Here is a 17,529-nt window from a genome sequence, read left to right on the forward strand (position 1 = left end):
TGGGTCTTTCTAAATATAAGGTCATAAACTTATATTGCGGAAGAGGAGATGAACAACCAGTTAGCATATTGCAATCCCTTGGGCACGCTCATACTTTGTGGCATCACAACTCACAGCATATTCTTACCTTAAAGGTCAACGCAGAAATGGAATAAGTGAATATTCTAATAAAGTCAAGTCCTATTAAATGTCAAATGAATTTCATTGCCCAGTATTGTTTGATATGAATAACATCACAGTGATTTGAACAGGGTGCAAAAATGATCAGCCTCGTCAATCCGTGTACTTGTCCTGTTCTTGCTCTAGGCTAAGGCTACATTAAGAAATAATAGTTTGCTTACAATAGTTGGCTAAATGTGGATTCATTCTGTAGAAAATGTAGTGGAAATAATTCTGTAGCATACAAAACTGGTGGTAAATCCTCGTTTAATCTCGTCCTAAAACGCACAAACAGGACCGTGACGGCCATACATGGGGTATATTATTATGTTGAAAAAATGTAATTTTATATTAATCTAGACTACAAATATTATCCTATAGCTTACTGTGGCGTCATATCTGCTAGGCCTTTACTGTCAAATTCTCATCGTTGTAAAATATCTGGCATGACTAGCCTAAATATCCATATAAACATCTAAGAAACATATCCCTGCATACAGTGTGCACTGATTACATATTAGTTTTGGATAATGATGAAATCTTATCTAAGTCTAATACCGATAAGAGAGGTTTGTAATTTATAACTTATATCATTGACCAATGTTTAAATGATTTTGATTTTGATCATACCACCTCCCTCTCTGCTCCCCCTCCCTGCGTCCCCGCTCTGCCTCTACACTGTAGCGGGTGAGTGGTAATCCCCTGCCGTCCACGGTTTACTCTGAGTCCGTATTTAATTCCTCTAACCCCCCAGCTGCCGTCCTGGTTACTCACTGAGCACGACAGACTGTGAACCGCTCCGTTTATTAATAATTCACCAGCCCTCCGCTTCTCCGGTCGCGATCCACTGCTGCGCCTCCGCGCGCTCTGGACCTCCACATCACTTTTTCTGGGTTTATTACACTTTAACAGCCGTTAACTACAACTATTTCATCCACTCGTCATATGTACTGGGATTAGCGTATACATATGCGCGTTCTCGTGAAGTCGCCTGGCATAGTGGTATGATTAAGTATCACCTCTCTCCCAAACTTGCAACATCCATGGTGCCAGATCTGGTACTAGTTGTGGTCTCCTTTTTATCTCGAGTAAATATGGGCATTGAAGAACAGGTGAAGAAGAACCAAAGGGAATTCCATTTTTGTGTTGTTTTTTATTAGGAGGACCAGAGGATGAGGATAACACAGAGTTCCTTTGAGGCACACAGAAGCAACAGCTGATTTGTGAGCGCGTAAGCAGAGTCGACTTACTGTCGGTCCCTTGCAAAGAGAGACCTCTGCTCTGTTACTTGGGAGCTAACGAGACGCTAGCATCTTGCACGGATTTGCCTCGCTGGGTATTCGGTGAACATAGCGGACGGAAGGGATGGCGCACTGACAGGCGACCAGAACATGTCCTCATAGCTCCGACAACCGCCGTCCGTTTTGTCATGGAAGTCCCACGCGTGAATAGCGGACATAAACAACCCGAATGAAGCTGGGAAGTGGTTAACTTGGATAAGCCGTCTCCCTTCACTTTCCCTGTTGGAGGAGAACAGTAAAACTACAATTGAAAAAAAAAAATCGCCCGGCCACAGGCCATCCCGTATTAGGGTTATTTTGCTTCCGGTATCAGAAGAAACGAGTAGTTTTCTCTCTCCCACACTTTTTTTGGAAGCTGAACTTTTTTAAGAGTTGAAAATGGGTATTTGAGACTGTTGGCACATTTCCCTGCTCCACAATGGTACGTGCTGTGTAAATCAATCATTTGCTCTTTTATGCATCTGAAAGCTTGTAAACATCTTTCTGTTTTGTTTAAACACGAAAAAAATCAAGCTAGTGCATCAAAAACTATTAATGATATCCCCAAAGTTATCTTGTGAGTGGTTTAAAGAGTAATACCGTACATTAAAGTTAACTTTGCACTGCCCAATCTCATATTGATAATGTATAGGATTTTATGTTAAAACATATATGGAAGTGGGTTATATTTGAACAAGGATAACGCGGATAATTTATATTCCTTTATCCTCCACTCAGCTACATTCCCGGGGCAGTTGAGCTGCCAGTCGTTGCAGCTCGTGGTCATGCTGTCACCCCCTTATTGACAAGCAGAGCACTGCTCTCCACCAATCAAGCATCTACTTTGATGTATCTATATTATACACAAAGTCAAGGCATCGTTACACAATCCAAACGCGTCAAGAAATTGAATAAGCAGTAACATAAAAGCCGAATTCACCTAATGTGAATAGTCAACGGGCGCATTTACTTTTTGGTTTATAAGTGCATTTTGGCTACAGTTTATAGGGGACGTTACACTAAGAGTCGGACTTTATTGCTGAAATCAATGTTAGTTGTGGAAGATAATTGGCGAGACTGTTTTCCTCTCGTGCTCTGTTGTTAAATATTATCTACCGGTATAACGTCTTACCGACGGTTGCGTATTTACGCATAGATGTAAAGGCTATTCACTGAATTCAGGGCAGTAAGGAGAGCACAATGCCATTCTAATAACCACTAGGCCCACCAAGTCCACAGCACTGGTCCTTGTGATGCTGCTTGTGATCGCATGTTATGATATTTTAATGGAGAGTTTAGTTCAGTAGAGGTTCATTTCCTCTATGGCTTGAAACATTTAACATGAGTTTCTTGAGAACAGATACTATTGCTGAGCTATAAGTAGGCCTCCAAAACAAAGTTTGATACAATCTTTACACAGTAAAATAGTACAGTGAATCATGTCTCTAAGACTGTCAAGTAAAACTATCAGACTCCTGATTAAATGCAAGCACAAAGGTCATCGATTCTGCTCCTTTATTTGTTTTGTGTATTTTCCCAAAATAGTCCAGTTGTGGGATATTGGTTAGAAGTGGACTTCTATTAGCTTCTAAATTAGTAATGAAAAGTGTTATTTAATGAGTTATAACTTAGCTGTCCGATTCTTGACCTTTAGCGTGATCTCTTGGCATAGGATCAGTTGAGTTGGCCATTTTGTGTACATTGCCTATTGAGGAACCACTGACAGGTAGATTCCTACAATTCTATTTGCACATGAATATGGAAATTTATTTGTATGAATAATTATGTGTTTACTTGCAAACTGAAATGGCACTAGTCCAAGTAACCGGTCTCACATGGGGTTATGTTTATTTGTTTTTCAGCTACTTAGCAAGTCACCTCTTTTTAATGAAAAGCTGGACAGAATTTCTGCCCAACATATTCTAGACATGTAAACACACATAATCAGTATTTAAGGATGCTTAGGCAATCCTTCAAACTCACCCTGTTCATTGAGTCCTTCACTTATCGAATATATTGTAGTTTAGGACTACATAAATATATGCATATATTAAAGAATAACATATGCTTTAGATGCTTCACAAATGAATGTATGCTCTCTTTTCTAAGTATTCTATAATGCCATTCCCTCTATTGACTTCAGGCACTAAAGGTTGTATTTTTTGGAGTGCTCCGTGGTCTGGCCCAGGGTCAGGATGTGTGTGATTTGTATGAGGAGGAGTACTGTATCATAATCTCGAGGAGCTGTGTAAATTGTTAGGTAATTCTATATCCCACTCTGTAGATGTTGATGTGTATGTACAGAGGGAGCAGCTCACCACAAGATGATCAAACAGGCGCTTTCCAGGCCATATGGTTTCTGCAGCTCTTGTCCGTCGCTGCCAGTGATGTCATCTCTCCCGTTGTATATGGGTCCTCCTTCGCCCTTTTGTGATCTGTGGTGTAGAGGCTACCATATCCTTATTGGCGTTGCAATCCAGAGGAATGCTAGGGTATGTCTTTGTTAAATAAACACTTGGGAGGTGGTGATGGCATGCATATGTGTCATATTAACCCCTGGTTGTGATCCTATAAAGGGTGCAGAGAGTTGTCTCTCAGTTCTGATCCGAGGTCAGTTTCTCATTTCATCTTTATAGGTTTGGTGTCATGTAAGGTCATCTTAGAATAGCCGTTAGGGTAGGCTCAAATCAAACCCCATTTTATTGGTCACATACTGTACACGTGTTTAGCAGATGTTATTGCGGGTGTATGTGCTAGTGGAGCCATAACCTATGAGGACTATGTACATAGACTATGAACATGGATCAAGTTTTGGTAGCTGTCCATATGCTGCAGAAGTTGTGTTGCGTTTTGAGCCATCCTGATTCTTCAGAATGAGGCCCCCTGTTTTAGAATGCAAGCCTCAGCCCTTAAAGGCATCTTGCAGTGCCCACTGCAGAGAGAAGAAGATGTCCACATCACACCCATTTTTTACATTTTAGTCATTTAGTAGATATTCTTATCCAGAGCAATTTACAGGAGCATTTAGGGTTAAGTGCCTTGCTCAAGGGCACATCAACAGATTATTCACCTATTTTTCACCTAGTCATCTTAGGGATTGATTCAAACCAGCGAGCTTTCGGTTACTGGCCCAGGTTAGTGAGGGGTGGCAGGTAACCTGCTAGGCTACCTGCCACCCCTCACTAACCTGTTGTCCCGCTCTCTTGGGCACACATTAAATGTGCATTATAATGTATTTTTAGCGTCAGACCAAATTGAGATGACTGTGAGCAGGTCATCTAAATGTTATTTAAAATAATGCCTCAAATGTTTGATACAGTCCAGACTCAACCATAGTGCTATGACCAATGCAGACTGCCCACCAACGCTTAATGAGTCATTTTATTCCATTTAGTTTGGAACCGTTTTACAGTGTCTTCTGCCCTCCAAGTTTAATTTGAAAGAATTTCCCAACAATAGGTGTCTTTTTGCCTGCTCTCCAGTTGAGGGTCTCTAAATGAAGAATTAGAGCCAACACCATTATTCATTCAACTGAGCTCACAGGATATTTATCAGTGGAGTTGTATTTGCATATATAATTTTTCAACATTTCTTCTGTATTTAGAACCAGGTTGAGCAAACATAATATACTTGCATCAAATACATTATCCACACCTCAGACTTAAAATGGAATACAAGAGAAAGAACCAAAGGCAAACCCCAAACAGCCCTACAACAATAAGCAATCTCCAATCACACCCTTCTAATTATTATCCCCCCTCCCCTCTCTTACCCCTCACCTCCTGAGATGCAGGTGTAAAATATCACATTTTCCCAGCATTTTTCCCTGAGGTGGCTCTGGCGTGGACTCACACAATGCACATTTCTCCTTTCATATTTCTCCCCCACATGTTTTAACAAACAAGTTCCCCCTCCCTGTCCTCTATTTGATCTGCACAGGTTTGTTAGCTTGTTAGCGAGTATACAATGAAGCCCCATGCAGCCACTGAGTGGGACTGGGAGGATATCAGTGATGCTGTAGAAACTAACTGGCACTATTGATGACAATGTCCAATGAGGAGTGATAACGATGATGATCACTGTCTGATCAATAATGGAGATGACTGTTCTTATGGATTGTTGTGAGGCCAGAAAGACTGTTTTGGAAATTATTACAGGAAGTCAGGTGCTTTTCTATTGTGTGTGTCTGTGTGTCTGTGTGTGAAAGAGAGAGAGAGACAGACAGAGAGTGAGTGAGTGAGAGAGAGAAAGTGTATATGTTTTAATTTATCCTGTGCCATGAAAAGATGCCAAGTGGGGCAACCCCCATACATACAGTCAGGTCCATAATTATTGGCACCCTTGATCAAGGTGAGCAAAAATTACTGTATAAAATAAATAATACAAATACTGAGCAGTATTGTATTCTCAAAAAAATGGCAAAATATGTTATTATATACTAATACAATTGCTCAGAGAAATATATTTTTTTAAACAAGTAATTAAAAAAAATCTGAAAAAGATAGGGATCAAAATGATTGGATCCCCTGTTTTCAATACTCTAGAACCCTTCCCCTGTTTTCAACACTCTAGAACCCTTCCCCTTTTCAATACTCTAGAACCCTTCCCCTGTTTTCAACACTCTAGAACCCTTCCCCTGTTTTCAATACTCTACCACCCTTCCCCTGTTTTCAATACTCTAGAACCCTTCCCCAGTTTTCAACACTCTTGCACCCTTCACCTGTTTTCAATACTCTAGAACCCTTCCCCTGTTTTCAATAGTCTACCACCCTTCCCCTGTTTTCAATAATCTAGAACCCTTCCCGTTTTCAATACTCTAGCACCCTTCCCCTGTGTTCAATACTCTAGGACCCTTCCCCTGTTTTCAATACTCTAGGACCCTTCCCCTGTTTTCAATACTCTAGCACCCTTCCCCTGTTTTCAATACTCTAGAACCCCCCTCCCCTGTTTTCAATACTCTAGAACCCTCCCCTGTTTTCAATACTCTAGAACCCTTCCCCTGTTTTCAATACTCTAGAACCCTTCCCCTGTTTTCAATACTCTAGAACCCTTCCCCTGTTTTCAATACTCTAGAACCCTCCCCTGTTTTCAATACTCTAGAACCCTTCCCCTGGGAGGATAACCACACTGAGCCTTTTTCTAAAATGTTTTATGAGATGGAGAACACGTTGGGAGGGATCTTAGACCATTCCTTCATACAGAATCTTTCCAGATCCTTGATATCTTTCGTCTGCTCTTATGGACTGCCCTCTTCAATTCAAACCACAGATTTCCAATGGGGTTCAAGTCCAGACACTGAGATGGCCATTGCAATGTCATGTCATCTGACCATAGAACCCGGTTCTAATCCAAGTGCCAATGCCGTTTAACAAACTCCAGTTTGGTGCTACCCACTAGGCAAAAACTGGTTGAATCAATGTTGTTTCCACGTCATTTAAACAAAATAATTAAATGTGGTGAGTTGAATCAATATGGAAAACTGATTGAATTTGCAAAAAGTCATCAACGTAAGGGAATTTCATATTTTTCCCCAAAACCTTTAACCTAAATCCAATGAAATGAGGGATTTTTTTGTTGTTGAAACTAGAAGTTGAACTGACGTCTGTGCCCAGTGGGTATGATCAAATGACATGTCAATAGAGGTCTTTGGCCACACACCAGTGGTGGGTTTGGCATTGAAAAACAAAAGCATATGCAAAAATGAACCTCATGCCTACAGTAAAATATGGTGGTGGATCTTTAATGTTATGGTGCTATTTTGCTACCATTGGGCCTGGGGCCCTTGTTAAGGTCAACAGCACCATGAACTTTACCAGTACCAGTACATTTTAGCCAAAACCCGGTAGCCTCAAGTGGATATTGCATTAAGACAATGACCCCAAGAACTAATCAAAATCCTCAAAGAAATGGTTAATTTACCATAAAATCAATATTTTGCAATGGCCATCTCAGTGTCTGGACTTGAACCCCATTGGAAACCTGTGGTTTTGAATTGAAGAGGACAGTCCATAAGAGCAGACGAAGGATAACAAGGATCTGGAAAGATCCTGTATGGAGGAATGGTCTAAGATCCCTCCCAACGTGTTCTCCATCTCATAAAACATTTTAGAAAAAGGCTCAGTGTCGTTATCCTCGCAAGAGGAGGGTGCTGGAGTATTGAAAACAGGAGTGCCAATCATTTTGACCCCTATCATTTTGAGATTTTTTATTACTTGTTAAACTAAATGTCTTTCTCTGAGTAATTAGTATAAAATAAAATAATTTCCTCAAAATGTTACCTTGCAATATAGCTCAGGGTGCCAAAAATTATGGACCTAACTGTATATCATTTTGATGAGAGAGATTGTGTGTCTGCGGCATGGAAAATATAGCATTTCTGCCTTTGTTTTAGTTGCTGGTCAAACCCACACAGTTAAATTGAGCATTCACTGTTCACTAAACATGGGAATGTTAAGAAATCAAATCTCAATCAATTGCATTTGATGAACATTTGAATTCTGTAAAACAGCCCATCTAGGTCACTCAATCACAGACATCAAATCATTTTTTTGTCGCTTTTTAAGTGTTAATTAAGTGAGGTCTACTATTTTCGCTCAAGGCTGGCCATATGGATCAGGCATATGTTGCATATATATAGCAAAAGGGTGGAATATATAATTGACAACATGCTCCATAAAAACAGAGAGAAAAGGGAAAAAGGGGCCAGTGCTACAGGGAGCTACATCAAACAATCAGTGCCGCCTCAAACAAATGATGCCCCTTTTCAAGTGTGAAGGCAATCCATGCAGCAGAGAGAGAGAGAGAGGTTTTACTCTGCTATCCCTTCATCCTTCCATCCCTTCCTTCCTCCCTCCTTTCAGCAAACCACTGGTCAACCCAACCGCTTTTAGTACTGTAACACCTTCAGGCCTGAGAATAAGCCTCTTTCTCTGATGAAGAGAATGGTATCATTATCACAGAAATAGCCAATATGTGGCAAGCAGGACTACTACTGTAAATGCCTTTGTTAGGACGATATGCCTATGTCCATTAGGAGAGTAAAGGACATACTACAGATGAACCTTGGTCTTAAAACAACCTTTGAAGAGCTGAGAAAGAGCATTTGTTGTAATAGAACAACTCTTTTATGTTTTCACTCTGTTCTCCTCCATATATATTAATGGTGGCCGGTACGAACATGGTTGTTGAAGCCGAACGCCATGAATCGTCTAATTTGAGTTTTCGGTTCTTTTGGATGACTTGCACTCACATTTCTTATTCGGAAATCTAACTTGAAGAGTAAACATACAAAAGTAAGCAATGGATTAGCATTAAATGATTAGTTTATACAGCGTACACAAACACACACACACAGGCACACACACAGGCACAGATGCCCCTTCAGTGTTAAAAGGGAAAGGGAAAAGACAAGAGTGCTAACCTCTCATTGGGTGGGATATGAATAGCCTGTGTTTCTAGCCGCAGTTTGGTTAGACAAAGTCTGGGACTTATTATAGTGTTGTGTGTTTGTGCATGTGTCTGTGTGTAAGTATTCCTTCAAGTATTGTTCCTGTGTTTTCTCTGTGTGTGTGTGTGTGTTAATGTCTGTTTTTAGTGTATATAGTGTATGTTTTCCAGGTACAAGTTAAGAGTAGCATGCATTCGGCTTCGAACAGTGTTTGTTCCTGTTTTGTGAAACTTGAGAAATCAGGATTTAAGGTTCTGGAAAATAGGATTTTTTCCCCCAGTTCTCCATATCAAGGTTTCCTCCCAGCTATGTTGTCTGGGCTGGCCTGCCTCAATTGACGGCAGAATTGGAATGGATACTCATTCAGCGCTCAAGGCCCAGCTGGTGTGTTCCACAGCATACAAATGAACTGTGCTGAATGGAAACAACACTTAGAAAAATACCTTTGCTGCATCGATCAGTGAATGTATGCCCCGTGTGAATGTTTTGTGCTGAATCAGTCACCGCTGTGGGAGAAGTCACCAGGTGACAACCAGGGACAGGAAATGCCATTGTGTCATTGTGTATTGTGTGGTGTGATCCAAAAGCAGCTGAAACGGTCTGGTCTCCATTCTGTTGCTAGCATCGGAGTTCAGGCCTGCATCGTTTATGAGTTGGCTAGTGCACATTATGAATCATGCTTTGTGTGTGAGTATAAGAGGGGTAGGGATTTTCAATTAGAGATTCGGTACAGGATGCTGATATTGCTTGACTGAACTGTAATTGGCACATCATTTTTAACCAGTATTAATAACAATAGTAAAAATTACAATTATAAGAACAATAATAAGAAGAAGAAATAAGAAATCGTAAATACATTAAAGGCAATAATATTATAATAATGTTATTATTATTCTAATTAAAATGATGTTGTGTTGTGTGCTGTATTTGTTAAGGAGTTGTTTAGAGGATGGTAAATGCATTGATACTATGAATGACTGCTGTGTTACGTTTCAGGCCACCGAAACCTTTCTGGTGAATGAAGTCCCCTCCAGAGGTCCTGGGATGCCTGAATGCTTTGTAGTATCAGATTCCTACAGGGTATGCATTATTATTGTTATTATTATGATTATTTAATGTGTTATTTGAGTCATTAGTCATTATTCTGACTGATGGTCTGCTTTCATGCTCTTGGTAATTGTACCACAATCATAATGTCACTCACAGCTCCCTTTCCTCAGCTGCAAACCATTACAATCATTATGTCCACACACACTTTGAGAAAAGGGCCTTGCAACTCCGCCGAAGCACCCTTCCCTCGTGGGAAAGAAAATGATAACGATAATGTGCAGCATGCAGAGTTGTATAAAATGAAAAAATGACAACAACAAAAAAACTAGAAAACTAGAAACAGTTGAAAAAAACATGCAGCGTTAAAAATTCCACCCAGCGAGCGCATTGGATTTACAGCGATCGGCCTGAAATGAAATGGTAATAAAAAGAGAATTGTGGGATGGGGGAAGTGGGAGTCTGTGGATGACTGAAAATGTGATTGTTAATGAGGTGGGAGACATTTTTCTACTCTTTGTTTCCAGCTAAAGCCTTTTGCCAAGTTATAGAGAATCTGGGTTGCTACAGTGTATTGTGTGTCCCAGGGTACAGAAATGAGCCATAATGGGAGGTAATTGAGTATCATGGTTGGTGTAGAAGTTGGAGAGGGGAGAAGCATTAATATGACCATATTAGATATCAGGGCCAGTGAGTTCAAGGCCATCCAGAGAAGGGTATCTGTACTCACCTCCTCATAGGGAGGTTAGGCCACACACATCGCATGGCTACCATCACACATCACCACTCCAGCTACCTCAGAATCCTCTGTCTGTCCATTTGGTCTTCATATATGAGGGAGTAGTTGGTTGGGAATCCTAATCTTAGAGCACAAACTTTGAACCCTGTGAATTCTGTGCTTAACTTATATTTGAGTTGTTCCATAGATTCTGTGTGTTCGTGGTATACAAAACAACCCTTGCAGATACTGCTGCTACAGTACTTCATTATAACAGCAAATCCATGATTGACTTTACCACAATGAGTGTTGTAGCACAGCAAATATGTATATTGCAGCGTGTGAAAGGAGAGACTCAACAACCATAGCATATGGCTCTACCATGTGTTACTTAATGAGCGATTTACTCCCATAGACCACTAAATGTGGGGCTCATTTAAGGAGCGATGCTGGATGAGTGTTTGCGTGTGTTGCAGTCAACTCAACTCTATAAAGGAGGAAAACAGTTTTGATCCCCTTCGAACCCACTCTCTGTAACCTTTCACTTTTGTGGTCCTGTGTGCTTTTGATGACTTCAGAGACAGAGAGACAGAAAGCGAGAAAGAGAGAGAGAAAGAGAGAGAGAAAGAGAGAGAGAAAGAGAGAACTTCCATGAATACACTGAGTTAGACAGAGACTACAACTTAGGAACAGGATTCATTCCACCTGCTGTTACACAACTGCCCAAATTATGTGTATGTTTGTCAATCTGAAAGTTAGTGCTTATCAGAATTTATTTTGATATATACATTTCAAAATATCAAGGTAACGTTTGTCATTTCAGTCATTTCATATTCACGGATGGAATTAACTGGTATGGAATGCTGTGAGCATGACCTTGTGTGGTGAGAAGGGGAGGTTACAGTTATGTGGTCTGCACAACCCCCTGACCACACACTTTCCCCTCCCTCCTTCCCTCCATCCCTCCCTCTCTGTCTCTCTCTATATCTCTCCCTCCCTCAGTCTCTGGCTCCCCTGGTTGTGTGCAGTATAATTGGCCACACAGAGCCCAGATCTCTTTGTTTCTCCTGCAGAGGCTTGCGGTGTAAATGCACAAGCAGTAGGCCTCATAAATCTGAGGGACTCCAGTTGTCAGATCAACATTTCAGCTCCACAATGACTTTACCTCCACCAAACCCTATACTACACTTAGGACCTGGTCCAAAACTTGTTTTATTACTTTGTAAAAAGGGGTGTGTGTGTGTGTGTGTGTGTGTGTGTGTGTGTGTGCGCGTAATGTAAACATATGTTTCGCATGCCAATAAAGCCCTTTGAAATGAATTGAATTGAGAGAGAGAGAGATTTTGTCTGTGAGAGGGTATATGCCTCTGTAAATTGTTCTCAGTATGACCAATATTCTGTGTTTTCTAATACACTCCTCCTTCCTTGGGACACTATCTTGTTTTGGTAGCATACAGTATGTTCTTATCCAGCAGTCCTCAGGTTGGGCTGTTTTTCATTTTCAAGTCAACTTCATTGTAGTAAATGTCCCAAGCCAGACCAACAGTGTGGCTCTGCTGTTTCAACTGCAGTCGCTGTTACAGCTTTCAGGCTGGATCTGATGTCTGATAGTGTTCTATACACTCTGCAATTAAATGTCTTACTTGTGCATCGGCCTGGGCTGCAGGTGTGCTTGTGCATCGGCCTGGGCTGGAGGTGTACACTGAAATTCAGGCAAGATGCTGAAAGTGCCTTTGTATCAGGGGGCAGAAACCAATAGAAGTAACACAAAACGTGCAGGACACTGACAAATATTTTTTTACATTTGTTTCACAAACTAATTTATGCAGAGGCAGTGTAACTGTAGTGTAATAACAATGTAATACTATTGTAGGTAAACCCATTAATTTACATAGCTAGAGTAAAATTTACATGGATCTAGATAAAATGAATCCAAACCAAGATCCCAGTGTCGTTCTATTCCAATCTCATTAAATATTTCGGCTACCTTCTCGTTTCTCAGATGGAAAACAAATGACATTTCCAATATTTTAAGTCAATCTCTTAATATCAAGTCATTATTTATCAACATTATATGTCTTTATTTTCGGACATAGGTCCCATATGAAGCATCACCTTTGACCTTACAGCGATCACATTCTTATGCTTGTATGGACTTTACTAGCTGGTAGGCCTAATAAGCCTAGAATAATATTTCATAGAAAACACATCAAAACAAAATCACATCGTAGCTATAGAAAATGTTTAGCTCATTGCAAAATACAATGCTCAGACTGGCGGACCTTCTGTAAAGCATTTGACCTTCTCTTTTAGGATATAAGCTACTCTACACGTCGTATTGATAAAACGCTGGATAGTACGCATTCAGCGTTCCTATTCATTTAACCCTCGTAATAACATACTTGTTACCCTAAAGAAAGAGAGCGGTGTATTGGCATTATGTATGGTTACTGAGTATGAGCTGAAACGACCGGATTAAGCAGGAGTTTGCCACCGCATGATTTACGAAATTGAGAGATTCATGTTAATGATATTATGTTGAATAGCAAACACCGTCGCCCCTGATCAATCCCCCCAAAAAAATATCTGTGCGCACGACAGGAGAATCCATGGAAGAGGGTGGGAGACAAAACTTTTTTTCCCCAAAAGTTTGTGTAAGTTTTCACTTTCAGCCTTCTAGGCGGGGTTACAGTACAGCATGGAGTGAGCGAAACAGGACGGCGAGCGATTGCAATGCAGCACTACAGCGAACTTCCATCCAATTTAAATAAGCTCTCCAATTTTCATTTCTAAAAATAACCATGTACTCCCCGTACTGCTTGACACAGGTAAATACCATTATTTCATTGTTATTGCTTAGTATACAGTCGGTGTTGCGGGTTAGATTAGTGCTCCCACCATTTGCAACTATGTAATAGTTGAATTTGAGCTTATTTGTTACTCTCTGTTCCTTTCTGATAGTATTTACCTTGTATCGCTGACACTTTTTCTTCTTAGATGGCATTTCTTCGCAGGGCTTTCTTATGCGTTTCATTGCACATGGTTTTGGAGAGAAAATGGCGCTCCTCCCGAATCTATTTAATATAAAAGGAGGGGAGAAGTGGAGGAGAAAGGAGTGAGTGTAGACAACTGGACTGAAGTTTAGTGTTGCATGTGATGGTCTTACATTGACATTTTCCAAAATGTTGATCTCGCAAACGCTTGGCAGTGAGAGAGGCTATATGTGGAAGCGTGGCCGTCAAAAAGCTTTATCCGCTAACGGTTGAATCTGGGTCGGTGTGTCCTCCCGCCAGTTCTACAGTAGCCTACACTTGTCAACCGTGCTCGATTCTGATTAATTTAACGTACGTATTTAGTGAAAGTAAATGGTCGGGAATATAATGTATAGACTATTTTACGCACGAGTATCTCACTGCATATATGCGCCATAAGGATTATTTTCAAGGTTCTGGTCATGCCCAGTTGATGTTAACTTATTTTAGTGACTCTGGTCCACTGTACCTAGCACAAATACTGTATTTAATCTGCTATTATAAACTCTTGACCATTTCTGTTCATAGTAAAACAACCATCCCACAATTTACAGCCAAGAAATATTCAATAACTTTGAATAAGAAACCTACCTCTAATGTTTTACTCTGTGCTGCGTTTCCCAAAATGTATAACCTACTTTCAACTATACAGTGCATGTCCAGACCCTAACACCTGGTATATTTGGTATACATACACCATACATTGTAAAGTTCACTCATATTCAATAGGGAATTACTCTGATACTTCCACATGCAATATTCCACATTTCTGAGGACAGTTGGGCAGATAAGAATAGCTTATGAGTTGAACAGCTTATTGGCACTAATTGGTAATTGATAAGGTCCTACCTAAATAAAATGTACTTTTGTTAAGCAATATAGAATCTCTTGCTGTATAATGTAATAAATCAATTATTGTTTGATATGCTCATTAATGGTAAAATCTGTTTTGATATATTTTATTGGTTAAAACTGGAGAGTTGATCAGGTAACAGTTTCAGAATCTACATGATCTTTTTTTAAATCAAGAATTCAAGACAAGTTTTTTTGGGGGGGGAAATGTATATAAAGCTTCTCTTTTTCTATTTTATGAAATGATAGTCTATTTGTCCTTGAGGATAGAGAGTATTAACAAGTATTATAGTGCCTGTTGTAACTTTTGCAGAGATGTGGTCAATGGATTGTATCAAAAAAGTGCATTGCACAGTCATAAGATAACTTAAACAGTTAGTTATTTAGTTTATGGATGTGTTTACTTTGAAAACATCATGTGTATTAGTAATAGTCCTATAACTTCTCTGTCAAATGAACAGTGATTTAAGGTCAGGCTCGATTCTAAAATGGCCAAATGTCACACATCATTGCTTAACTTTTTTTGACTCACCAAGAACCCTAAATATATGAGGTTCAGTAACTACTCATTTATGACTTAGCTGCAATATCATTACTCTTGGAACTGGAATTTTCCTTAGCTTGGCAAAGTAACTTGGAGGGAAGCACCAGAGAAAGCTCTGCTTGAAGTTGTACTGTCAACAGTATATGTTCACAGATAAATGTGACATACAACAGGGGGTTTTGAGCCCACTGACCGAAATATTTAACATATTTTAGCAATATAAACCCTCATAATATAAACCAACAAAGTTCCTTGGACTAAACTGAATCGTGAGGCACCCATCATTTAACTCTCTGCATCAATATATTCCTGCTTCTGCAAAAACATTTTAGTGGTTTGCTTTTCTTCTTTCTATGATTTTTATGTAGATTTTTTGTTAGTTTATGGATTCTTTAAAAAGCCATGTCTTTTTCTGCGTCCAAAATAGAATGATTGTTGAAATGATCTGCAATTCTATGACTCTCCTAACCGGTGGCAAATCTGTTGGAAATCTATTCCTATAAAGCAAACTTGTTTATCCCTTGGTTTCACTGGACAGTAGACTGCCAAGGCCTATGTGATGCGTAGTTCATTCCTGATTTTACAGTGTTTTATTAAAACAATTTTACTTCCATGCCTCTGACTCCTGTTACAGAAGCAGAGATGGTGTTTTTCTCAGTTGCGGGCACGGCCAGTAGTCTGTTTCCATTTAAAACTGTAGAATGATCATATGTTGTTCTCTGTTCTACTCCCTGATTGACAGAAGCAAGACAAAGCTGATTTGAATACTTTTTTAGAAGTGGATATCTATTGGAAGAGAGTGTCTTGTACTTTTTAGGCCACACGAGTCTAAATGAAATGCAACTGAGAAAGAAAATAGGCCCACATATTTAGAAATGGTGGAATGGGACTTTATCAGATGCACAGAGAGGAATCTCTATATAGACTCGAACTTTTCTCTCCGACAGTTTATCATTGAGATTTTGCGGTAGGCCTAATTTGTTAATGCATATTTATTTACAGGGTTTCTGGAATTGATCAATGTTGTATTTTACTAAAGCATTTATACGGCAGTATGAAAAGAAAATGAATCTTGATAAAGCCAGAGATTATTTTGACAACAGAACTGACTGCACATTCTGCACGTGCTGCACATATGCAGAAAAAAGCCTATAGGCTAAATCATTTGGACTGGATAAACTATATAAATATATTATTTAAAGCTATACATTGACTATATAGAGTTTGGTATGTTCATGCATTTTAGGGAGATATTCAACAAGAGAACAGCTTTGTGCATTGCACTCGTCCAGCGTGCGTGGAGCTTGCGCCTCTCTGCCCAGCCCAAGCCTCCTGCATTCCCTTCACTTCTGATGTGTCTCTTGTCTGCAGATGTAGACTCACATTTTTGTTTATTTAATTAAGGTTAATAATTTAAAAAACGAGTTTGGACCTCGGATATGGCAACACAATATAAACAATCGAATAAATTATTAACAGTGGTAAAAGCCTTTCTGGAGAGTGGCGAGATGGATGGGGTGTAATGGAGGCAAATTATGTAAAGCATTCAGAGGTCCGTTTTTAGTAAGCATACTTGTTTTATGATGTTATAAACATTACAATGTAAGCCCATACCAAAGGTATCTACAGTAGGTATGGAAATAGACTATACCAAATTCACCGTGTTGTGTGGCTGGCTGATATAGGCTATTGACTGAGTTATTAGACACCATTATCGGAATAGAAAAAAAGGTGCTATCTAGAACCTGAAAGGGTTATTCGGCTGTCGAGAAACTTTTGAAGAACCCTTCTGGTTCCAGGTACCTTTGAGTTGCATTTAGAACCCTTTTCACAGAGGATTCTACATGGAACCCAAAATAGTTTGAGATCAGTAAAGCAGAATTCAACACTTTTCTTCTCTACACAGTGGAGTATCCGTGATATTGACAAATACAAATGACATTGTTATTGTTGTTGTTGTTATAGTCATTATTAGGCATAGACTATTGTTAGGCTATAACACGGAAGCTTGGCATGCTTGGCTTGTTCCCATAAAGCGCACCAGGTCATAACCATTTTCTTTTCGCATTTGCCTAAGCCACTTTATGCTAATGATTTTGTTTATGCTCAAAAGTTTATACAATAAATAAAATGTGATCACCCTATACTATTCTTACTCGTACGACATTTTAACATCCTCTTCTCTTTGCTCTCCTGCTCGCGGGACGGTGACCCCTGCGCGGGAATGCTTTTCACACCTCTTAACACCCTCGCGACACTAAAGTATTGCACTACTCACCTTCTAAACAACCCATTAGTGGTAAGTGTTGCCCTATTATTTATTTTAAGGCATATATATTTTAATGTGTGTTATATACATTTTATTAGGCATTGTTACCATAGGTTGTTGTAGCCCATATTACTTTTTTTTTAAATGCTCAAAATTAAAAAACGTTCATCTTATTGAAAGG

At 39.6% G+C, this 17,529-nt stretch overlaps 1 protein-coding gene across 7 annotated transcripts in view; it reads left to right on the forward strand.

The window, feature by feature from the left end:
• The first annotated feature begins 976 nt into the window (after positions 1-976).
• The window catches only part of LOC106601192 (nuclear factor I/Xb), a 138,824-nt gene continuing 122,271 nt past the window's right edge, over positions 977-17,529 (forward strand). For 2 of the 7 annotated variants that reach the window (XM_045720382.2, XM_045720384.2), the window contains exons 1-2: positions 977-1,881; positions 9,883-9,966. In XM_045720382.2, coding sequence (XP_045576338.2) covers positions 1,879-1,881; positions 9,883-9,966 — 87 coding nt within the window. In that variant the 5' untranslated portion in view covers positions 977-1,878. Of the gene's footprint in view, positions 1,882-9,882; positions 9,967-13,310; positions 13,480-17,342; positions 17,379-17,529 lie in introns of those variants that run through there. The other 5 variants (XM_045720381.2, XM_045720393.2, XM_045720383.2 and 2 more) reach the window with 5 other exon arrangements.

Source organism: Salmo salar, chromosome 06 (genome assembly GCF_965601325.2).
Source record: "Salmo salar chromosome 06, fSalSal1, whole genome shotgun sequence".
Taxonomy (NCBI): domain Eukaryota; kingdom Metazoa; phylum Chordata; class Actinopteri; order Salmoniformes; family Salmonidae; genus Salmo; species Salmo salar.